Source organism: Cetorhinus maximus, chromosome 22 (genome assembly GCF_964194155.1).
Source record: "Cetorhinus maximus chromosome 22, sCetMax3.hap1.1, whole genome shotgun sequence".
Taxonomy (NCBI): domain Eukaryota; kingdom Metazoa; phylum Chordata; class Chondrichthyes; order Lamniformes; family Cetorhinidae; genus Cetorhinus; species Cetorhinus maximus.
The window spans coordinates 22,879,743-22,904,406 of NC_135900.1; the positions used below are offsets into that span (position 1 = coordinate 22,879,743).

The window sequence follows — 24,664 nt, forward strand, 5'->3', positions numbered from 1 at the left end:
TTGTATAGTTGTGGGTGAAGGAGTATTGTAATATAGTTCATCTTTTCTTGTTGAATAAATGTTTTATTCTTTTGTAAAAGGTTCATCAGCTGACTCCTGTGACTCTGTTCAGTAGCTACTCTCCACGCATTTAAACAGGAAAATAAAAGGTAGGATCTATCAGGCTGGGTTACAACCTGGACACCCGGATCAGTGGTGAGAGGTCCACTTGAAGTCCTCTGAATAACTCGTGCAGGGAGGGGAATCTAAGAGCAGTCTGGAAGGCAGGGAGTTGTGTTGCAGCCTGGTGTCCAGGGGTAATCTCAGCTGGGAATCATGACAAAGGGGCAGAATTTTTCGCTGAGTGGGCAGGCAGGCGCCCAACCCGCTCGTCGGCTGAGCATCCCGATGCCATTGCGCACTCGCGCAATATTTCAGTCAGCTGGAGCGCGCGAGAGTCGGAATTGCACCCGCCGTCAATTGAGGCCACTGAATGCCATTAAAAAGGCAATTAAGCTAGATTTTACGTTGCCCGTGCGATTTCGCATTCGTTGCACAGGCAAAACCAGCAGGCGGGCAGTCGACAATTTGCTAAATCTCATCCAAGGGTGGGATAAAAAGGGTCATCAGCATTGCCAGTGTGAGTTGTCAGGAGTTTTGGAGATAGTTTGCTGTTGGTTGCTTATTGGTACTTGGCAGCTTCATCTCTGTTCAGGGCTTCATTGTTAGCATTTCCAGGCTTCATTTCAGGACTCATTGGTGCCTCCAAGGATCCCGGAGGATTCAGACAGTGTGGACCCTTCCAGGTATCAGACAGTTTTCCGTTACCCTGGTAATGGGGATTGTGGTCTCCGCTGGTGGCACCTCCTCTGAGGAGCAAGAGAGGGGCAGAAGGGAGAGGAGGCCAGGTGTCCCAATACAAATTCCAAGAGAAGGACCTATGGGAGGAGAGGCACAAACACAAGGGGTGCAGGGCTAGCAGGAAGTCCAAGGTGGAAGGGACCACTGAAGACGCCACTATCCTGCTGCTAGGGTTTACACCAGGCGGTGATGCAGCTACCTCAAAATGTCCAAGGTGCAATGTCGAAGAGGCTCCACCTCTCAAGGGAGACTGTGACCTCCATTTTTCAGATGATTGGGCCTGAGATCAGCTCCAATTGTGTGGGTGGACACCCCATGCTACTGGCTCTGAAGGTCACAGTGGCCCTTAAATTCTATGCATCTGGCTATTTCCAGAGTCAGTGGGTGATCTGTGTGGGGTCTCCCAATCACCTGTCCGCAGTTGCGTCAAGCTGGTGACAGGCGGGTACTGACGCTTATTCTTTACCGTTTGGACGAGGCCAGCTAGGCTGAGCGAACCAGGGGCTTTGCAGCAATTGTTGGGTTCCCCCGCGTCCAGGGTGCCATCGACTGCACACATGTGGCCATCAAGGCGCCAGCGGGTCAGCCGGGTGCCTTCGTCAACAGTAAGGGATTCCACTGCATGAACGTAGAGATAGTGTGTGACCACAGGATGCACATTCTGCAAATCTGTGCAAGGTACCCTGGCAGCTACCATGACGCTTACATCCTGAGACACTCCCAGGTGCCAAGGCTCTTCAGTGCCAAGAACAGAGGCAGAGCAGTGTTACAGTAGGAGCCATGTCTCCACAAGGGCAGTGGTAGAGAGGACCATTGGTGTTCTGAAGATACACTTCCAATGCCTGGACCATTCAGGGGGTGCACTACAATACCACCCAGAGCAGGTGTCACTGATAGTGGTTGCATGCTGCGCTCTCCACAATCTGGCACTGGCAAGGTGGGACCCACTGGAGGAAGAGGATCTTGACAGGGCTGCACAGGCCACAGATGGTGAATCCAGTAGCAAGTCAGAAGAGGAGCATGGTGAGGAGAACATTGAGGGCGTGGAGGCAGACCGCGGTAACCTCCAGGGAGGCAGAACACCAGGGACACCTTGATGCAACACTCCTTCAGCTAGGCTGCCAAAGGTCTGCTTCCACCTCATGCCAGGGCTACCGCCTCCATCCCAGATGTCTGAGATGACCCTTTCATTTGAACCCAAAGCCCACTCAATGCCTGTATAATACAGTATCGAGCCATTCACGTCCAGCATTATATGCTGGCATCCCCTCCACCAGAAAAAAACGGTGAAGCATACTCAGGCCATCAGAACAAAAGCAAATCTAATGTTATTGGCACATTGATTGCATAATGACATTACCATTACTGGTGTTGATGTACACACCAGGCATATAAACCAAACATAAATTATCAGAAAATCACCTGTGAACTGTCTCTCTAGGGCTCATCGTGCCTTTAACTTACGTTTCTGAGTGCTACGTGTTGGTGAAGCCCCTCGTGGCTCCGGCAATGGAGACAGCGTCCCTACTCTGCTGTCTTGTTGGCCTTGATGACCTTGACAGTTTTCCTCTGGCCAGTGGAGCCTGTGCTGGCCCCGCCTGGGAGGGAGCGGCCAGTGCCACGGCTGGCATCTTACCAGTCATCGCAGCCTCATCAGATGCCACGGTCACTGGCGGAGGAGCGGAGGAGCTGCTGCTGTCATCCAGAATGCCCTAAGAGGAGCCTGCAGAGATGACAAGCAGCTCATGCACCAATGTGAGGTCGCTCTGGACCTCCCTGCTCACCATTGATGCACGGGCACCTCACTGGGATACTGGGTGCCTCAGCCATCTCCCATACTGGCACTGACCACCCGAGGTCATTGTCTGTGAGGGCTTGCAGGTCCAAGCGCAACCCCAGGAACCCCTGATTCTGTTCCTGGAGCTGCCTCTCCATAAGAGGCCTCTCAATGGAGGAGGCATTGTGCTTGGCCATGAGGGTCAAAGCAGTGCTCATGCTCCGCATGGACTCCTCCACAATGGAGAAATGGTATGCAGACCCTCATGGATCTCCGCCAGATCCTCCCGCACATCCCAATGGACATCCAGCATCTGCTGCCTAATGGACAATTCCAGAGGCTCATCATCTGTCTTTGACTCAGCGTCGTCCTGGTCCCCAGCAATCCTCCGACTGCTGGCGCCCTGGGCACTATCTGCCTCCTCCTGCACTTCAAGTGAATGTGAAGTGCCCTCATCAATGTGCACTGACATTCTAACTGCCAATCTAATGCCCCACCAAGGTGCTGTTATCAATGCTGGTGCCTGGTTCAGAGAGTGGGTGTGACACAGGTGAAAATGAAGCCCGGTGGTCCTCCGGCATCAGGGGTGACTCTTCGGGGTCCAAAGGGCGAGTGTGTGCTGACGAATCTAAGGGAGAACAATGACATGTCATCAGGTAAAGTCATCACACGGTCACTGTGCATGCCAGACACCCTGGTGAGAAAATGGAGATATGCATCATGGTACCATCTTCTTTTAATGATCAACGGGGACTCCAGGTTTGAGGCTCCCATCAATGAAGAGACTACAGTAGAATGGTTGCACAATCTGAAACTCTCACCTCCGTGTGCTGCATTCTTACCTTCGTCTGGACCCCCCGCCTCCCCACGTCCAGTTGCATGTGAAGCGTGTCGGCTCTCGAGCTCTAGGGCATCCTGCTCAAACCTGGTCAGCAGCAGCAAGTTGGACAGACCACCACCTGTTATGTGACCTGCCTGATTGGTTATGGCTCGTCTTCTCCTGAAAGAACAGAGGAGCATTGATTGGTCCACTCTCTACGTCCAACGCCATTGCAGCCTGGCTAACCCCAGGTGAGGAGCACCTTGCAGGGCACATCCGAGTTGCAGCCCTCGAGCCACAAGGCACTCAGTCCAAGCAGCGAGGGCTCACCCCCTTGGCCAGCTCTGGCATCATTGACAGTTAGCATTCAGACTCTAGCACCCCTGAGGGCCACAGGGGGATGGCCACACCTTAACACTTCTGCACATTGATCCATGCCAACACAGTATTCACTCTTCCTGAGCGCAGCAGGTCACTGAACTTCTTCCAGCACTGCACCCATGTGCGCCGTACAATGTCATGGTTGCTAACCTGCGCTGCAACCTCCTCCCATGCCCTCTTTGTGAGGTGTGGTGGCCTCATCCGCCCATCTCTGTGGATGTCCCTCCTGGCAGTCACCTCCTCCAGGACCTTCCCTACCGCCTGGCGTCTCCAGCCGCACTCAACTCCATAACTTGAATGTTGAAGACGCAGAAGAGACGTTCTTCCGTGGCAGCCTTCAAGGGGCTGCCTGTGCCATTTTTAAACTGGCTGCTGGGTCGCCATTGGACCCAGCAGTTGACAGGGCCCCACCCTCTGCCAACCAATGGGGAGCCACATTTCATGCTGGGTGGGCCTTAATTGGCCCGCAGTCAGAGCCCAATCGCGGCCAGTGGCTGGTTTCCCGGCCGATCCAGGGCCTGCCAACTAACTGCGCGCGTGCCTGCCGAACTGAAAATTCTGTCTGAGGTCTACTCATGGGGCAGAATTTTTCACTTGGCATGCGGGCGTGTGCCCGACCTGCTCAAGCGTGAAATAGCGCATGATGACGTCGGACGAATGTCCTGAGGTCATCGCGCACTCACACGATATTTCGGTCAGCAGGAGTGCGTGAGGGTCAGCAGTGCGCCCACCGACAATTAAGAGGCCGATTAAGGCCATTAACGTAGTAATCAACAATGATTTTTCATTGCCTGCCCAATGTTACGGTTGGCAGGCAGGCAAATCAGCCAGGCGGCCTTTGCCTTTTTGAGGAAACCTTCTCCAAGGGAGGGATGAGGTTTCTGATATTGATTAAATAAAAAGATAAAAATATTTGGACAGAATTTACATCAGCCATAAGTTGACGTGACTGATCCTGATGCGTGAACATTTTTTTCGGCATTTGAAAATCTTTATTTATGGCTTTTGAATTCTTCAGCTCCCTGAGGCAGCTCTCTGTCTACCCTCCCCCTGTTAGCACCCTGGCAGCACTGAGCATTTCAGCGTGCCTTCCACACTGGCTGGCTGTTAATTGGCCAAACTCAAAATCCTGCCCACAGTTAACTCAGTGACTGCTGCCATACCTTGCATCTTCCTCCCAGCAAAACAACCTTTGATGTCTAACAATCAAACCACCCAGGCTTACTGTCAGGCAGACTTTACAACAGGTCACATGACCCCTTTCATTTAAAGCTCTAGTCCCACAGTATAATAATCGTATAAACCTCAAACAAGAGACACATGCAGCATCACAGAGTGCCTGCAAGAGCAGCATGACGTCCTTCAAAGGGTTCAAGGCTCACTCAGTAGCCTGGAATATGTACGTTGATCTCCACATAGTGCACAAGGAGCTGCGTCCCCAGAACAGAATGTTAGTGCTGGAGACAGAACAGTGCCTGAAGGGGAAACTTGCTGCGCCCTACCAAGCAGCCTCATCTAACCTGCCTGAATGCCAACCCAGGGCTGATGGAGGTGGGTGAACAGGATGAGGGTTCCAACAACATTTTGGCACCTTCATCTTCCACTGCGCCTCTGCCAGAGCCCTCGTCTGTGCCCATGTCCCAATGACAATAGATGCCCATGCAAAAATGCAGAGCCTGAAGTCCCAAGTAGATCCCCAATGAGTCCCTGCACAACGAGGCTGACCACCATGCTGCTCAATGCCATATAGTGAGAGGGGTGCGCAGTCAGGCTCCACCTGCCCCGAGGCAACACATGGAACACTATGTAGGAGTGTTCATGAACACAGGGTGCTGCTTTGCCTCAATCACTAAAGAGTTCACAGTGGTGTAATTTACTATCACAATGTTAATAGCTACTTTCATGCAGCTTTTAAATACACGCTGTACTTTCTGCAATGGATGTGGTGGTTTGTCATTGTAGAATTATTGCTACAGTTATCAGATGAACAAAAAGCAACACATTCTTACCAGTAGCTATATAGACTGCAGCCAGTAGCCCATAATTAGTGATGGTATGAGTGTAAATGCTGTGGCTATGAATGTCCTGCAGTGGAAGGCCAAGTCTTCATCCAGACATTCACAGAAGGTAATAGTTCACCAAGGGTTGCAGATGTTTGCAGGCCATCGCAAGATTTGTTGTCCATTCATAGGTGCATTTGAGGAAGTTGTGATAATCCGACTTCTTGAGAAGATCCAGTCCATCTGATGTAATTCCATCCCTGGTGGTATGCAGAAGACAATGAGACGCACTTGAGTGATGGCATGTTATGTGAGTTTGAATGAAGCCTGCATGTGTGGGGGCTCTCATTTGATTGAATCCTTTGTCCTTCTAGGTGTAAAGGTCGTGGGCTGACAAAGGGCCTCAGTGAGTTGCAGCACAGCATGTTATAGATGTCACACATTGATGTCACCGTGTGCTGCTGATGGGTGGTTGGCATGGACACACGTGGCTTTTTCCTGCACAGAGTTACATCACTGCATCTCTGTTGCCTGCACTCACTTCTGCAGATCCCCAGTCTCTACACACACGGACTCTTGACATGGTGGGCAGGCTTTGGCTGGACACAGTGAAGTGGTTTCCGGTTAATTGCTAGCCTCTATCATACAATTGCAGGCCCAGCTTTAAAGGGCATCTCAAGGACAATCTGTGGAAATGGTGAACCCAAGGGTGATGATGGCACAGGATTCGGCCATGCTGATGATATTGAATGTCAAGGGTTGCTGTTGGCATTCTTTCTTGTTGAAGACTGGCATCTCTTGGAGGATTTGCAGCACCAATATTAACGGGAACTTATGTGGCAACAGCTCACCAGGGATTTGCTGCTGGATTTGCAGGGGAGTCCTCAAGGCTGCTTAGGTGAATCCCCTCTGTATTAAGAGGACCCTGGTGACAATGGCATCCTGTTTGGATCCAGCCATGGATATCCCTGCCCCTCAGAATGTCTCCCATTGTCACGCTCTTCCTCAGTGGCATCTACATTGGAGTTGACAACGTCTGCCTTGTTGCCCTTCTCCTCCACTGATGATTATTGGTCTTTTGCTGGCCTCTGACCCCTCGTTGTGAATGCACTTCCGCTGCCGTTATGGAGCATGCAAAAAACAACCACTATCCTGACACCCTTGCAGGCAAGTAATGGAGTGCTCCTCCCGAATGGTCAAGACATCTGAACTGCCTCTTTAGCAGACCAATAGCTTTCTTGATGACAGTCTTTGTTTGCAAGTGGTTGTTGTAGCGACATTGCAGCCCCATCTCTGGTCACCTCAGGGAAGTAAGAGCCACCTCCTTAATGCGTAACCTTCATCCTGGAGGAGCCAGCCACAGACCTGGGGTCTGTGCTGGAAAAGTTGTAGCAGGTGTGAATGCTTCAGAATAAATGAGTCATGGCAGCTGCCAGGAAAATGTGCACATACGTGCAGAAAGGCTTTATTATGATCGCACACAAACTACGCATTGATACAGTGGAACAATTTTCTGTTCAAGAATGTCTCCAGTTGCTTCACTGATGCACTTATAGTGACATGGGTACAGTTTACACTCACCAAACTTGTGGGAAGCCGATTACAGAGACAAAGCCTGTTGTCCTCTGTGTCTGCAAAGCAACATCTCTGGGAAGTTGATGTGTTTCCCCATCCAAACAAAGAATGCATTGGTGACCATGGTGATGCACTGGTCGGCGGCTGATTATGAGATGCCACCAAAATCTGCTGCAGATCCCTGGAAGAAGCCAGCTGCAAAGAATTTGAGGGCCACTGTGACCTCTCCTGCAAAAGGCAAGGCTGGTAGATCGTGTCGTGAGACCTTCCTCCACCATGACACATATGCCTCTAACAATTTTCTTGAAATTCAGAGCCTTGCACTGCCTCACGATATTTTAAAGAAACCTTCTTTGGGGACAGTACACCTTTTGCTCAGGGTAATATCTTCTCCTCCTCCTCCCCGCTCTTGCTGCTCTCTGTGCTGGCTCTGCTAACTACTGGCTGGGTACCCTGGTTTTGGCCGCACATTGCTGTCGCTGCCTATCCTGTATGATCTGTGTGTGGAAAAGTGCCGCACCCATTTTTTTTCAACTTCCTCCCTTCACTACACTCTTCACCCAGCGAACCTGGCAGCCTGTCTTGTCTCACACTTGACTATGTGAGGCAAGGAATAATCCCGAGGGCCACATTGATCTGCACTTCCTCTTTCACAACTCCACATCACACCTCTTATGGTCTGCCACCAACCTGTATCTCTGAAGTAAGGCTTTGTGTTTAAAATGTTACTTTGCAGACCTCTGCACAATGCATGCACACCTCTTATGTAGCCTTCAGAAGTGATTGCGCCTCCACCATAAATTTGTGACTCCCAAACTGCAGGTTGAGACACTTGGGACAGTGAAAATTGCATCTGTTTAAACTCAACTATTTTCAGTAATGGCCCAGCAGATTCATGTTTCACAATTGTGTGATTTATGTCCCGCCCCCTTTCCCCAATCTGTGAAAATGGTGTCAGCTGTAAATGGGGGCGGGACTTCCACATCCAGGTCTTGCCCCCCCGCCTTTAAAGGTGTTCGAAAATCTGTCCTTATCTATAATATCTGATCAGATTTTGCAATTGCGCTTGCTGCTGACCTCGAAGAAAAGTGCCCACAAAGATCTGGTCATGCCCGTGGTCTGATTTTCTCTTTCTCAATGGCAATTTAAATCTGATGCCAAGTCAAGGGGATCTTGGTATGCAGCAGCAGGTAAGCGGTCAATCGCACTAAAATATTCACACACAGTAAAACAGGAAGTTAAATGGTGTTTGGGGTGGGGTCGGGGGAGGGGGGTGCCTCAACAGCACATCATCTAGAAAAGCATAGAATCACTGGCAGCAACTTCTGGGTTTCTGCATTATTCTGCGCATATGGAGGCTTCAAAGGTTGCTGTCAGTTTCAGTGGAGTAATGACATGATGGCTGGCAAATTCATTGTCATTACTGCTGCAAAATACAGGTCATCCTTAACACTGCTGTACCTACATCATCAAACTCCACATGGACCAAATTTTTGACATGCCTGGAGTATACAGCTCAGCTATTCACTGGTTAAATGTGGTGAGTTATCAGGTGAGCTAAAACAATAACCATTAGTGCACTAACAGATGTAGAAGAACTTGCATCTCCCTGAGCTGACTGGCCTTAATGTAATAAAGAGGCTACTGTCTACTGCGACTATACACATGCAAAATTAGCCTAGTACCCAGTTTATTTGTGATCCCCAATTCCATCGTTAGCTGCTGATAACATTTCTACCCTTGACACAAGAGACCTAAAAGTGTATTACTTCACTCAAACCTGGCTCTCCAAGTGTCCAGTTGCTGTCCAATCCTGCCCTGCGGATCTATTCTTGGACTACCAAGGGATTCCTGCCCATGTTGCCAATTTCTAGCTTCCATCTACTCCTTTACTAATTTAAGCCCAACCATCACATTCTCCTGGCCCCACCATTCTTTGTAAGTGCACTTTAGCAGTCAAAAATGGGTTAATATTGTAATTCAGTCACTGTAGCACAAACTACACAACTCTATGCAGAGAAACTACTAATAGCTTGTGTAAGCAACTGTTCCAGACCAGGAAATATAACTGTTATAGACAGGTCCTCGCTTTATAAGAGGTAATCATAAATTAAGGTTCCAAATTACAATTAAAATAAAAGCTAATAAACTTTCACCAATTCTACTTGTTGTCTTCCTTTTCCCCATTCCATTTTTCTCCCCATTGTATCTCTATTGTGTTTATTGTTTTAACTTTACTTTATTTCATTTAATCTCACCTAATTTATCTTTTTTTCTTTAAAGGAAAAAATGTACATGTTTAAAATATTTCCTTCCTCTTTATCCAGTGACTATTGGATTCCACCATTTGGAGCCATGATACACAATTAAAAAAAATCGCCCTCTGAGAAACTGGAAGGTGGTTGCCAAAATTATTTTTCAGCCAGTTCGTTCCGCAAACTCTTAAGAGTGACAATGTAGTGTCACCACCCCATTAAATTCAGTCTAACGCTTACCTGCCTCTCCTCTGCCAGTTTCTCCAGTTTTTCTTCAAACCGTTGCTGTCTACTCTTGGCTCTTTCCTCTTCCTCCACTGCTAGCTCCTTCTCTCGTTTTCTCTGTTCCATCAGTTCTGCCAGCTTTGTTTTCTGCAGCTCTTTCTGTTTTATTTCCCACTGCTGCAATGATAGCTGACATCGCTCCTCCACCTCTCTGCACTCACGAGTTATAGCCTCTTCATGATCTAAATCAAAACAAATGAATACTTTTCAGAATGTGGGTTTTTTTCCTGCTCAATTTTACTCCATTATGCAAAGACGGAAGTCCAATTTGCAGCCAATTCACTTCAGGCAGAGATCTCAGAACAGCAGGATAATCTGATTGTTGAAAATTTATATTTTCACAATGTGAATGGACAAATTCAGTTGATGAAGACACTTAACAAATCTGATTTCATTTTCTTATAAACGTAACAGTTGTTTCTACAACTAAAATGAAAAAAACAAATACTAGAATTCAGTAATAGGAAAAAGTGCTAGGAAATCACAGCAGGTCTGCCTATCATAAAAGATGGGCCGTCATTTTAAGTGCAGATTCTCCTCAGATCTAGAAATTGGTAGATAAATTGGACTAAACAAGCAAAAATTGAGAGTTGGGGTGAAAAAAAATTAAAAGTACCAGCAATACTCAAGAAGCTCGAAACCATCCAAGACAAAGTAGCCCACTTGATCGGCATCCCATCCTCCACTTTAAACATTCAATCCCTCCACCACTGACGTATATGGCACTGTGCTGCCACTGTGCACCATATACAAGATACACTGCAGCAACTCACCAAGGTCCTTCAACAGCACTTTCCAAGCTCGCAACCTCTACCACATAAGGGCAAGGGCAGCAGATACATGGGAACACCACCACCACTGCAAGTTCCCCTCCAAGCCACACACCATCCTGATTTGGAACTATATCACCCTTCCTTCACTGTCACCGGATCAAGATCCTGGAACTCCTAAAAGAACTGTGGGTGCACCTGCAGCAGATGGATTGCAGCGGTTCAAGAAGGTGGCTCACCACCACCTTCTCAAGGGCAAGTAGGGATGGGCGACAAATTCTGGTTTTACCAGCAATGCCCACATCCTATGAAAAACTAAAAAAAGCTGTTGCAAAGGGAATTAAGTAGGTTATATGAACAGTATGGTTTTTTCAAAGCTGCAAAGTGAAGAAAACAGTTGGGTAAGAAAATATCCTCTCAGTGGGGCAAGTAAAAGGCATAATTTTACTAACGATCTCCACCACTGTGACAAATTTCCTGTTCTCTGGTCGCAATCATCTGTTTGTTGTAATCATGGACAGAAAACCACAACTAATATTGGGTTAAATCTCATGTGGTGCATTTGGACTCCCAGGAAACGGCTCTAATTTCTCACAATAATTCAAAAAAGTAGTTCATAGTAAACCCTGAAGAAATGAGCTGAAAGAAAGGAAGCAGCAGATGCCGGTTTTGGAGTGACGTGTATGGTTGCGTGGGGGTGGGGTGTGGAAGAGGTGTGGCTGCAGGAGGGTGTGGGCTGGAGTACCATACTGTAGTGGTTATGTTAAGGACTAGTAATCTAGTGGCCTGGATTAATTATCTAATAACATGATCTTAAATCCCACCATGGCAGCTGGGGAATTTAAATACAGTTAAGTAAAAAAAAAAATCAGCAATAAAAAGCTAGTATCATACTGGTGACCAGGAAATTACTGGATTGTTTTGAAAACCCATCTAATTCACTAAAGTTCCTTAGGGAAGGAAATCTGCTTCTCTTACCATGTCTATTCCACATATGACTCCAGACCCACTGCTTTGCGGTTAACTCTTAACAGCCTTCTGAAATAGCTTAGTGAGTCACTCAGTTAGACTTAAGAGCAATTAGGAATAAATTAGCAATAATGCTGTCCATGCTCGAGAAATACATCCCATCAATGAGTAAAGAGAGCCATGAATGGAGTACCTCAAGGCTTTGATCTGGGTGCCCTGCTGGATCTAAATTACATCAATGAATTTCACTTAAAAAGTTGATGTAAAGTACTGAGGTTTTCATGTGCATTCCCCAACCCTCTGCAGGAAACATACTAGGCGGGGGCTGTGAAATCCAGCTCCTAGAGGAGGAGTTGTATAAAATCTGTAAATGGGTAGAAAACAGCAGATTAATTTTAACATGGATATTAGTTGATTTCCTGTAGTGTTGCATTGGTGGAGTCAAGACTGAAGGCTGGAATTTCGCAGAGTTGGGAGGACTTTGGACCTTTAAAAATGGCGGGAGGGACCTGGATGCGGAATTCCTGTCCCCATTTCTGGCTGATACTATTTTTGCCGGTAGTGGAAAGGGAGCAGGGCATGAATCGCATAGCCGCGAAACACGATTCTGCTGGACCATTTGAAAATAGTTGTGAGTTTAAACAGACTCAATTTTCATTGCTCCAAGTGTCTTAACCTGCAGTGTGGGAGTCACGAATTTATGATTAGGGGGTAAACGCTTCTGAAGGCCTCATTAAAGGTGTGTATCCCTTGTGCAGAGCTCTGCAAAGTGACATTTTAAACACTGAAGCTTTTTTCAGAAAAAGAGGGTGGTATCCAGAAGGGGAGGGAGGGCTGGGATTACGGAAGAGGAAGGGCAGGTCTGTGTGGCCGCCCACGATTATTCCTTGCTTCGGGCAGCCAAGTGGGAGACAGGACAGACTGCCAGGCTCACTGGAAGAAGAGCCTGTAGTGAAGCAAAAAGGTCATCGCAGTTTAAGTGTCACCCAGATAATAAATTTACAACATTTTCATTTACCTGAAGTTGTCTCATCCCTAGGAGACTGATTATCTGTCCCCACTTGAAAACTGTGGTCTAGGTTCTGTTGGGGTTCTATGTGAGTCTGTATTCTTTGTTCTTCTTCCTCTATTTGGGCCAGTATCTAAAGAGACCAAACAAAAGTGGTATTTTTTACATCCACTGGTGTTGTTGTCATAAATTACAGTACAATGTCAATATTCTGAAGTTCCAACCACTTAACAGATTTCTAGTGTATTAATAAATCTTCCTTGCAGCATAATCCGACCTCAACCAAAAGTTCTGACTTTGATGTCAGTTGCACATTTCATATATTAATTTTACTTTCGCATTCCCCCCATTGCACTTTGAGGCCACAAACTCTTCTGTTAAAAGTGTGCAATATGACAGGAACACCTTGGTGAGCCAAGATAATCCCTGGCTTTTTTTCTTCAGAACCAGCCATCTTGTTAAACCCATCTTCCTTCAATTTCATCAATGCCAATAAAGTATGAATGGCTCATGGACCTCTTTATGAATAAGATTGAGTCCAGCTATTCAGCTGCTTCTACTGCTCTCCCTTGTCCACTGCAGCATCTCATATATAACATGCCTTCCTACATTATGACAACAGACTTCTGCATATGACGAATGGGTCACAATATCAATGGGCCACTGTATAAGATTTACCATCTCTATCCAATGACTCTCTGTGACATTAAACACAACCAAATTGATTGAATAAGTTTAAAATTACATTTTAAATAAAAGCTTATACTATTAGTGGGAAAGATGTTGACATTGAATTGGTTCTATTGTTCAGCAAATGAGCAGCTCAAACCAAGTCAACTAAGTATTTAGTTGGTATATTGTATGTAACATAAGTGTCATGTTTAATGGGGCTGCAAAGTAAATCATTTTTAAAACCAGGGAGCCAGTTCTGATCCAACTTGACTCCAGTTGAACACAGTATAACAATATCAAAATTTAGAAGCCAGAACAGAGCTTGTACAGTTTAACGACAGAGTTTGTCGTTCTATAATTCTCCACTGGAGTTTGTTATATAAAGCATAGTACTCAGTTTCCATGCTCCTCCTCCTTTGGCTTTGAAAGGAGGATATACTGAGCTACAGATTTCTTCCCAGCCATTGTTAACAGCACTTTGTGGTCAACAAAAAAAAAAAAGAGTCAGAATAGAACACTACTTTCCTTCATAGTTTTCCATTCAATAGCCTAACCACAAACCAGCAAAAATCATCCAGTTAAAGCAGGAGAACTTAAATGTCAGTTAACATTAAAATTCATACTGAAGACTCTCTGACTTGGATCAAAAATATTTGTTACATTAGCTTTCAGGTAGACATGCCACTAAACTACAAAAAGTAAAAGAAAATCTTTGCAACTAAAACAAATTCTATTAATTAACAGAGGTAAATGCGCAAACAGATATTAGTCTGAGTAGCGGGTCACTATATTTCACCTGAAGGTGCTGTGAGAAAAGCCCCTAGGATTCAGGGAAGGGAAACACACTGCATAATAGCTCAGCTGTTCTTTGCACATTAGTGTTGTGCAAAAGAATTTCTACGTCAATTTCTGACACTGCTGACCTATTTATGCATGTTGCTTGCCACAGTGAAAGGCAGAGTGATAGTTGTGAGTATACTTAGTCATTTCATTGGCTTTAATCAGCATTAATTTTTAGCTTTCTTAAAATAGTGATGATATAAAACCAAAATTCCTCAATCATGCAGCACTCGATGAATGAAACACTCAGAGCAAACGCTGTATAATAAACACTAAGCAAGAAAAAAGTTCCAACTGCAATCATTCAAGTATGCAGCTATACCAAGGGTAATCCCTGAACTTGCAATACAAAATGTGGGATCTGTCAACCCCAGTGGGGACGTGAATTGGACAGGACCAGATTGACCACCCACTCTGTCTGAAAATCAGGTGGAGCGTACAACAGGCGGCTGATTTGCTGCCCCTTGGTTTAAATCCCGATCAAAGGTTGAAAGTTCCACCAGGCATCTCAGAGCTAAAAAGCTTCAATTAATGATAAACTCCAGGGCACACTTGTCTTGTGTTTTACATCATCAGTAGTAAATTTTTTATATCCAAAAGCAGTTTACTTGACAACCTTAAAAGAAAACCTTTACCTCCTAGTCTGAGGCAATTTAACCCCAACTCTTGGTGCTGAAGAGCAGTGATTGATATTGATACTCAAGTTTAAATCAAATCAATGATTTAGTAACACAGTGATCATAACCCACCCTTCCTTGCAAACACAAAGGCAAATTCATATTTGGAGATTTTCCTAAATATGCAAGCAAAATTAGAATTACCCTCTCCTTCAGGTTTAAATGATCCTCACCAAACTCAGCAGCCGCTTCTTTCAACATTTCTGATCCAGGATAACCATGAGCAGGATAAATAGCATCTGCAAAACATAAAGATACCTCTAAGAACAAGTAATTGACGGCATTAAAATGGATTATTTTAAACAATATGGAAATGACCTATGTAAAGTTCATGTTCCAAGGCTTAAAATAGTGAGTTCAAGAAGAATATGTGGGCACTGTATATGGAATTTTGGACGGAATTTAATGCCCTCCCCTGTGGTGGGTTTGGTGGCGAGTGGGCATTAAATCAAACAGGAGGGTGACAGGTGGGGACCTTGCCACCTTCCTGCCTCTGCCTCGATTATGTCCTGGCAGGAAGACTCGTGGACAGCATTCCCGCCACTGCTCTTGGCAGGTAGGGTGTTGCCCTGGGGTCCTTGACACCAGGGAATGCCCACTACTGCCCAGTTAAATACCTAATTGGCACTTAACGCAGCAGGCCTTTCGGAAAAGAGGCAACTTACATTAAATTCCGCCCATTGATAGTGCTGAAAGAAAGTGCTTTATTAGCAAATTAATTATACCTTGCAAAAAATTAATGCAAGTCAAATTAAAATGTCTCTGTTGCAGTTTTGTAATATTTACAGACTGATATGTCAGTCAAAGCTTAATGGGTCAAAGTGGATATTAGCTCTAATCTCATTTAAACACACATTTATATCACACACATTTGGCCAAAATCATGAATATGGCAGTCCTCTCAATGGGAAAGCTCCCGGTTGACAGTCATCGAGCAGAGGTGACTTCACTGGCTCAGGCACATTCGCAGGATGGAAGACGGTTTGCATACTTAAGAATTTTCTGTATGGCGAGGTAGCCGAAGCAAGACAGCCAATAGGATGCCCAAAGCTCGACTTCAAGGATGTTTGCAAGTGTGACATGAAGGCCCTAAACCTTGATTTTCACACATGGGAGACACTTTCTGGTGACAGCGGAAAATGGCGACATCACCTGCGGGCTGGCATGTGCCACCTTGACCATCAGTGGTTACAGCAGCTTGGCAACAGGCACCAACACCAAAAAACAACAACCCACAAGACACCTGATAACCACTTCAAATGTGGCACTTGTGGCAGAATCTGCCTCTCTTGGATTGGTCTCTTCAGCCATCAGCAAAGTGGACCATATAAAGCTATCCCATCCCCAATTGATTTTCTGCATGTCCATTATCTTACACAGATGGAAGTATGCTTATGATCAATTTGGCCAATGATAGCAGGTAGCTAATGCACAGTTATTGAATGGTTCTATTGTAGTCAGGCTTTAATACATGAAACATCAAATTTAGAAAGGTTTCTGGCCTATTTCTGGCAGCTGAAGGCCAGAACCAGTTGAATTTTGAATATTCCGAAGCTCATAATCCTTATGCGCTAGAATTTCCAACCATTGCCTATGAACAGAAAGGAATCTGGCCTTATGTTCCAAGCATTGTAGCTGTTGGAGGATGACACGATACAAGAAAAAGTAAAAGATGAAACTACAGTGAGTAAAAATAACTACAATACAGTAAACTTCAAAGTAACTCCCCACAAAGCCTTGACAAAAACTTGATAAATAAAACATGATCTTATAGAAAGAAAAACATTCTTACAACCTGTTAATTTCTTATATTTCTGGATTGTATAAAAATTAACTCCTTAATCCAACTGTTATCAATAGTGCACAATAAAATAAAAACTTACAATAACTTTATAAATGGAGCCCTAGAATTGCATTATGTTGCAAAATGTTTCTCCTATTGAGTATATAAAACCTGAGAGTATAAAAGCTGTGGAAAGTCTTTATATTTTTTAATTAAAATTTAGTGCTTCTTCCTCCAATCAATGAATACAATTTGATACATCTTCAAATCAGACAGACTGTGGAATCAAATTAAATAAAGGGGGGAATTTTCTCCCCGCCCGCGATCGGCTGCGCGCTGCCATTTCACATGGGCGCCCAGCGTGACGCACACCCGGAAGCGCTGAGCGCTCCCTTTGCAGGAGCGGGGAGTAGGCTGATTCACATGCATGCTAAAGAGTGCAGAAATCTCCCTGAGGTACAGAGCTGTCTCAGGGAGATCAGTTTGAGTTTCAAAAATTTTAATAAAGAAAAAAAAAAGATTTATGGCATGTCCCCTCATGTGAAAGTGTCACATGAGCTGGGACATGTCTATGAATTTTAATAAAAATCTTTATTTCACTTATAAGTCATTCATGAAACCTCATCCCACCCGTGGATGAGATTTCATGAAAAATGCGTAGGCCGCCTGGGTTCTTCGCCTGCCCACCAACCTTAAGGTTGGACGGCCAGCTAGGTTAAATGGTTTAGTTAGTTTTTTTTAAATGGCCTTAATAGGCCTTTGACAGTTCGGCGGGCACGCATTTGACTCCGGTGCGTGCTCGCCGAACTGAAATTCGGGATGACGCACAGTGACGTCAGAACGCACGCCCAACGTCACCGCATGTCATTTTACTTGTCGGTGAGCGGGCCCCGCCCCTGCTCATCAAGCCGAAGATTCTGGCCAAAACCTCTCTTTTTATTCAGCAAATGGCCATTTGTCAAATCATAATAGCAGCAATTCCACTGTTGTTGAAAATTAAAGCATACAATTATGTTAAGGACTTTCACAATACGGTTATGTCCTTTTCAAACTGGTAAAACATGGGAGGGAATTCGGCAGCTTTGTATAAATTCACTCACACTCAGGTTGCTCTGAATCCTGGAGAATCAGCTTTTCCACAATTTCACCTTTTTGCTTCATTTGTTCCAAGAAGTAAAGGACAGACTTGGGTAATTCATCTGAGTCCTAAAACATGAATGAATTTACTTAAATTATGTGTCCCTAGAAGATCTGAAAGGCCAGCAGCATAAGCATAATCAATTGTGACAGAACTCTCCAATATACTACAGTATATTTCTAAAACTATTTTTTAAACAATGCTGATTTTTACTATCAAATACAACCATAAAAAAGAAATAATAGAAGATGGGGATTATTAACTGGGTATTTCTGTTCTATACAAATCAACAGCTATTAACTTTAACAATTTATTGGTTTAGGATGACATTAAACAGGCACATATTTTTCATCCTTTTTAAAAAATGTTTATTTTTTTCACCTTGAGATCCCTTACATACTCCCTGACGGAAAATTAAGTCCGCTGACCTATTCCCAGGCCACTTTATTGCAATTTGAACCAATTACTAGGAAAAGGCAGCATGCACTCTCCTTTCAGACACCTTGCAACTGAAATTTAGCAATTCATTAAATTGAAAGAATGAATCTGTTTCCTCACTCTGAGGAGGTGCACAGCACTAAGTGGTACCCTAAAAGTTCACCTTTAATTACTAAAAAGTATTTTATTTTACTGCTCAATTATGCTCAATTAGCTGAACTTCTTTTTCAAAAGATCAGGATAGGAGTGTTTCAACCTTTGCTTAACCACTCACTCCCAAATTTTAGTTAATGGGGGTGAATTTGACCTTGGACAATGGTTTAAAATACAAACTGTCGGCTCAGCAACCTGTTAAAAAACTCCAACGATTTTCATTACAATTGAGATTAATTAACTCAAAATTACTCCCAACTGTTTATGGCATTTTAAAATGTAACTTCAGTTATTCTTGCAGAAAAATGTCTCATTAAAATTCCATTAATAAATCTGTCACAAATCCACAGAAGATGAAATTAACATTGCTTTAAACCAAAAAAAGCTGCAAGCAAATGTATTATGCAAACAAATTCTTGACTGAAAATATTCAGTTGAAGGCACTATTTGTTGGTTTCTTATGCAAAAACTATGAACCAACGTTTATCCTATACACAGATATTTTAATGCCATCTTTGGCACAGTTTTGTTAGCTTTGTTTACATATGGATTGCAAAAAAAAAAATGCAAAACTGTCATCATCTTTGTTTGAAAACATTATATTTAGAAACCCATTTTACAACAGACTTGCTAAATAAATATATTGTACAAATACAATGTATAAATATATGCAAATACTTAAATTTATAGTCATTACAAATAACCGATGATACAAAGAATGAGAAAGGACAGCATATAATTACGAAGTAGGTTGAAGGTTTTCAATGTTCCATTATTTCAATACATTTACGTGTAATTTTTGTAACAAATTTAAGCTCACATAATCTGGATCAAGGGGAATCTCTTCTTCAGATTGTTCCTCGAGTTCGTCTGTTTCTGATGGGGAAATATTGATTTGTCTTAATTCAGCTTCAATTGCTTCTTCAATCAGTTTGTCTTCATCCATTATTTCCTTTTAAAATAATTATTGCGGTATTTACACATTAACTGTCTTGTGGTAATAAATTTAAACTCACAGTTACAGGAAAGGAAATGATCACCTGCTGTAACACCACCACCCACAAAATCACAAGGAACCATAGCAACACTTTGTAGTAAGGTGGGGATGAGGTAGGCATGCAGAAGCAGGTGGCAAGAGGGCAAGAAGGGAGGGGAACGAGGTAGTAAGTGGGTTTGACAATAGTTTGACAGTGGCGGTGGGTGGGGTGCGGGGCGGGGAGGTGGTGGTGATCTGGTACACTGGATATTGCACGATTGTTTTGCAACTTTTTTGAGAGATCTCCCAAACATTCAATTCTGTATTTTGTGAACACTGTTTGACATTAGTCTGTGTATCTTTGTACATGCGCACCACTCTATTTTTTAAATTGTTTACAAGCTGTGCTGACAATGGCAATACCACACTTACCACCTATTTCTAATAGCTACGAAAAGTAGATGGTGGGCCTTCTTCATGAACTCCTACTGTAGCTATGAACTGCAGTCACAGTGATTTTAGGTAGGGAATGTTGGATTAAAACCAGCAACAATTAACTTATTTCTCTAACTCTCTAAATCTCTCTCTCTAATGCTGCTTTTCCTTGGCTCACATTTTGGTGCCTATTGCTCTCTGGTGCTTTTTTCCTCTCAGTCATCACTAGATAGTTTACATTTTTTATTAAAAGCACAGCTTACTCTGATTAGGCAAAGCAAAATACTGAAGATGTTGTAAATTTGAAATTAAAATAGAAGAAGCTAGAAACCCTCAACAGGTCAGGTAGCACCAGGTCATTGAACAACAACTACTTGTTATTTATATAGCGCCTTTAATGTAATAAAACATCCCAAGGCACTTCACAGGAGCATCATAAAACAAAATATATCACGGAACCACATAAGAAGATATTAGGGCAGTTGACTAAAAGTTTGGGCAAGCAGATAGGTTTTATGGAGGGTCTTAAAGGAGGGAAGCAAGGTAGAGAGGCGGAGATGAGGGTGATGGGTGAACGGCATGTGATGCGAGTTAGGACAAGGACAACAGAGGGCGGAATATTCCATGCCCGTTGGCAGCGGGCATGTTTGGCAACGTGAGCAGACAATATGGCTAGAGTGCCAAAAATTGGTTTCATGACATCGTGAAACTAGTTTGCAATCGTCAGCTCTGCCCATCAATGGCGGGTCGTGTTTTCCACCATCAGTTGTCAGGAACATCATTGTAACACATCTGCATATCATTATAAGCCCTGGTCACCGGAATCATTCCCCGCGCTGGATCATCCGAGCACATCAGCATGCAATGGTTTCACAACTGTACATAAGCGATGTGCACCTGGCGGGCTGCACTTTGCTCCGGACTTCAAGGTTGTTTGCCTACTTTGCTTTGGGCAGCACTCGCAGTCATCACAGGCAGCACATCACTTTTAAGGGGACTCACGGGCAGGTCTCTACTTACCAGGCCAGCCATAAAGCGGGGTGGCTTTTCAAAAGCTGCAGGGCTAGGTATCCCAGGGTGTGTGTAGGGGCACAAGTTGATTTGTCCAAGTGACCACAAGATGGTGAAGGCTGAGGAGGCAGTCTCCAGAGGAGATGAGGTCAGCCGGAGATGTGAGGGTGTGTGTGAGGGAGTGAGTGATGTCCCTTGAGCTGGCAGTGAGAGGTGGGCTTGATGGGCATTGTGATGGGCTTGAGAATTGAGACGGCTGTGTTGCCTTTCCGGTGCCAGGGCTGGGGACATCTGCTCAGGGCTGGAAAGGAATTAGCAGTGGGAGGGGGAGGATCCAGTTATCGTGGTCCATGTGGGTATCAGTGATGGGCTTGAGTGTGAGAGTTTAGAGTGATGAGATGGTTACCTTACCCTGGCGGCACGAATGAGATCATTCACCCTCTTTCTCCATTGGATGGCCAACCTCTTCCGTGCAGCATTGGCAATGATCACCACTGCCATCACCTACCAAGCCTGAGTGGTAGGATTGCCGGACCGCCTGCAGCCAGAGCAGGGGTAGAGGACATCACAGCGGGCCTCCATGGCGTCCAAAAGGCATTTCAGGGATGCATCACATCAAGGGGCTGCAGACTTCTTGCCTTTCTTGCCATGTCGTCTGTGCAGCAGTCCTGGGCTAGAAGCACAGGGGTGTGCGCGGTGCTGCACTTTAAATATGGCACCCAGCGTGAGGAAGCAGCGAGGTGATGACATAGCGGGAAAATGAGAGCCTGCCCGCCATCAAAACGGCATGTTTCCTGGGAATGAATGAGTAATGAGGCGGGATTGGGACAATCCGGCGTGAAAAGCCGCCATTGCGGCTGGCGGGTAAAACGTTCTTTTTCCTGCACCCTACCACACTTAGTGCAAATCTGGGGCAATTCCGCCCAGAGTTTTGGATGACCCCAAATTTATGGCTGGTAGAACGTGAGATGCTGGCCAGGAGTATGTTAGGGATTGTCAAGTCTGAAGGTGACAAAGGCATCGATGAGGGTTTCAACAGTGGAACAGCTGAAGTAGAGGTGGAGACAGGTCAAGTTACAGAGGCTGCCTTAGTGATAAAAGCAAAATACTGCGGATGCTGGAAATCTGAAACATAAAACAGAAAATGCTGGAAAAACCTCAGCAGGTCTAACAACATCCTTGGAGAAAAAAACAGAGTTAACGTTTTGAGTCCATATGACACTTCTTCAGATCTTAGTGACAGACTGGCTTAAAAAAATACGGAAAGAATGATCTGACTGAACGGCAGAACTGGCTGGATGGGCTGAACGGCCAATATATATCAATCTAATGAGGAAAGTCAAAGTCTCTAATGTATATTGAACTGAACAGTGACCCTACTAAGTTTTTCAGCATTTTCTGATATAATTTGTCACCTGTTGCCCAAGAAGGGTCCTAAAGATAAAAGCAAAAAACTGTGGATGCTGGAAATCCAAAACAAAAACAAAAACAAAAATACACGGAAAAACTCAGCAGGTCTGACAGCATCTGCGGAGAGGAACACAGTTAACGTTTCGAGTCCGTATGACTCTTCAACAGAACTAAGGGAAAATAGAAAAGAGGTGAAATATAAGCTGGTTTAAGGGGGGGGGGGGGGCTGTGACAGGTAGAGCTGGATAGAGGGCCAGTGATAGGTGGAGATAACCAAAAGATGTCATAGACAAAAGGACAAAGAGGTGTTGAAGGTAGTGATATTATCTAAGGAATGTGCTAATAGGTGACATTAAGGGTAGAAAGCAGGACGAGCAAGGTACAGATAGCCCTAGTAGGGGTGGGGTGGGGGGAAGGGATCAAAATAGGCTAAAAGGTAGACATAAAGCAATGGATGGAAATACATTTAAAAATAATGGAAATAGGTGGGAAAAGAAAAATCTGCATAAATTATTGGAAAAAAGGGGGATTGGAAAGGGGGGAGGGGATGGAGGAGAGAGTTCATGATATAAAATTGTTAAACTCAATATTCAGTCCGGAAGGCTGTAAAGTGCCTAGTCGGAAGATGAGGTGCTGTTCCTCCAGTTTGCGTTGAGCTTCACTGGAACAATGCAACAGGCCAAGGACGGACATGTGGACACGAGAGCAGGGTGGAGTGTTGAAATGGCAAGCGACAGGGAGGTCTAAAGAATTTAATGGCACTGAGCTGGTGAACATGAATGTTGCTGGGCTGCTGGGATGTGAGCAGGAAAGAAAGAATGAATACAGTTGCAGTGAATTGAACAGTGACAGTAAAGGCAGTCTGTGGTGCAGTTTTATTCATTTCAAACATAGTTCCTGGATATTTTTTGCTGCAAGTGATATGGTGGATATTGCCGTTGGGGTTACTCTATTTCAGTGATGGGCAACCTGCGGCCCACGGGCCGCATGCAGCCTATCAGGGTTCTCACCGCGCCTGCGAGACATTTCGTTGACCATTGCCCACACACGGGGCTGCCAGGTTCCGCTGGTTTCTGTCCCCGTAGTTTCTTTCCTAACGGTATTACTAAAGTGATATGCACTCAAAGGAAGGGCACGTGAAGTGAGGTGCATGCTGATTGCTCGCAACATTGACCGTGAGAGCCATTGACCGGGTCCATCGAAGCGCTGCTGCGGTTCGGTCGGCATGCCCCGCAATTTTTCATTCACGGACTCAGGGTTAGGGCGCACACCCGATTTCAATCCTGCGGCCCACTGAGACGAAGGAGGGCCACTCACTAGCCTAGGTTGCCCATCACTGCTCCGTTTAGTCAATCAGTGCTGACAATCTTTGTAATGACCAATAACCGCGACCAATTGCAAAGCCAGCCAGTGGTTGCCAGGGAAGAATAATAATAATGTCAGTGCAGATTTGCACCAAGGCGTTGGCAGGAGGTTAACACATTTCAGCAATCAATCCAGCAGAAAGGGGCTTAAACCCACCCTCATCCCCTCCCAAAAAAAACTGCGTTCCCCCCCCCTCCTTGTTACAGGGTTTGCTGACTGATGCAATTCAGGGTAAAACCATTTGTAAACATATAAATATACCCCGTTAAACAGAAACTGGTGGTCACACTCAGCCCAGTATTCCAGGGTTTTCCAGGGGATGGGATCAGCTCAGAGACACCGACAGCCCCGGGGTAAGGGGGAGGGGGGCATCTCCTCCCGATAACCCCCTGAAACATGAAGGAGTTTGGGCTTGTTTACCTGTCAGGCCCGCCTGTCGCCCCCGCTTCAACCTCAGGCTCAGCCGCCAGCTCCACTCACCCACCACAAAGCCGTCACCATGGCAGCGCCTGCTCGCCCCCGTCCCCGACGTGCGCGCCTCCGTTCTCCCCCCCCCGCGTTCACTCCTGGGATGTTTGGCAGCATTAAGGCAATTTTATATGTGTTCCTTTCGTAATTTGCATAAATGGCCCTTTACAAAGTGCATGGGGATCTCATGGTTTGCAAAAATCTCACCAAAATCCCTCAGGCTGACATTTGTCATTTGTCTATATTGTTGCAGACCATGGGGATTAAAGGGACAGGGACTAAGGGACAGAATGGCAGAGAGCAGTGGTGAACGGTTGTTTTTCCAAATAGGAGGGAAGTGTGCAGTGATAAAAACAAAAAGCTACTGCGGATGCTGGAAATGTGTTTGATATTAGAAACTGCTGCTCTCTTTGAGATATTACAATGACCTGGATTTGGGTAGGTAGGGAGGGCATAATTTCAATGTTTGCAGATGAGGTGAAACTCGTGAAAATGTATTAAACAGTGGGAAGGGTAATAATAGACTTCAGGAGGACATGGTGAAATAGACTGGTGAAATAGGCAGGCACGTGGCAGATGAAGTGTCAAGTAATTCATTTTGTTTTGAAGAATGAGGA

At 45.0% G+C, this 24,664-nt stretch overlaps 1 protein-coding gene across 1 annotated transcript in view; it reads right to left on the reverse strand.

Moving 5' to 3' along the window:
• Positions 1–24,115, reverse strand: part of lrriq1 (leucine-rich repeats and IQ motif containing 1) — a 226,967-nt gene extending 202,852 nt beyond the window's left edge. Inside the window, exons 1-6 of the mRNA XM_078568561.1 lie at positions 24,000–24,115; positions 19,203–19,334; positions 17,754–17,859; positions 15,015–15,109; positions 12,691–12,814; positions 9,889–10,115 (exon numbers count right to left, since the gene is read on the reverse strand). Of these exons, the coding sequence (XP_078424687.1) occupies positions 9,889–10,115; positions 12,691–12,814; positions 15,015–15,109; positions 17,754–17,859; positions 19,203–19,328 (678 nt within the window). The 5' untranslated portion in view covers positions 19,329–19,334; positions 24,000–24,115. The remainder of the gene's footprint in view (positions 1–9,888; positions 10,116–12,690; positions 12,815–15,014; positions 15,110–17,753; positions 17,860–19,202; positions 19,335–23,999) is intronic.
• Between the last annotated feature and the right edge of the window lie 549 nt (positions 24,116–24,664).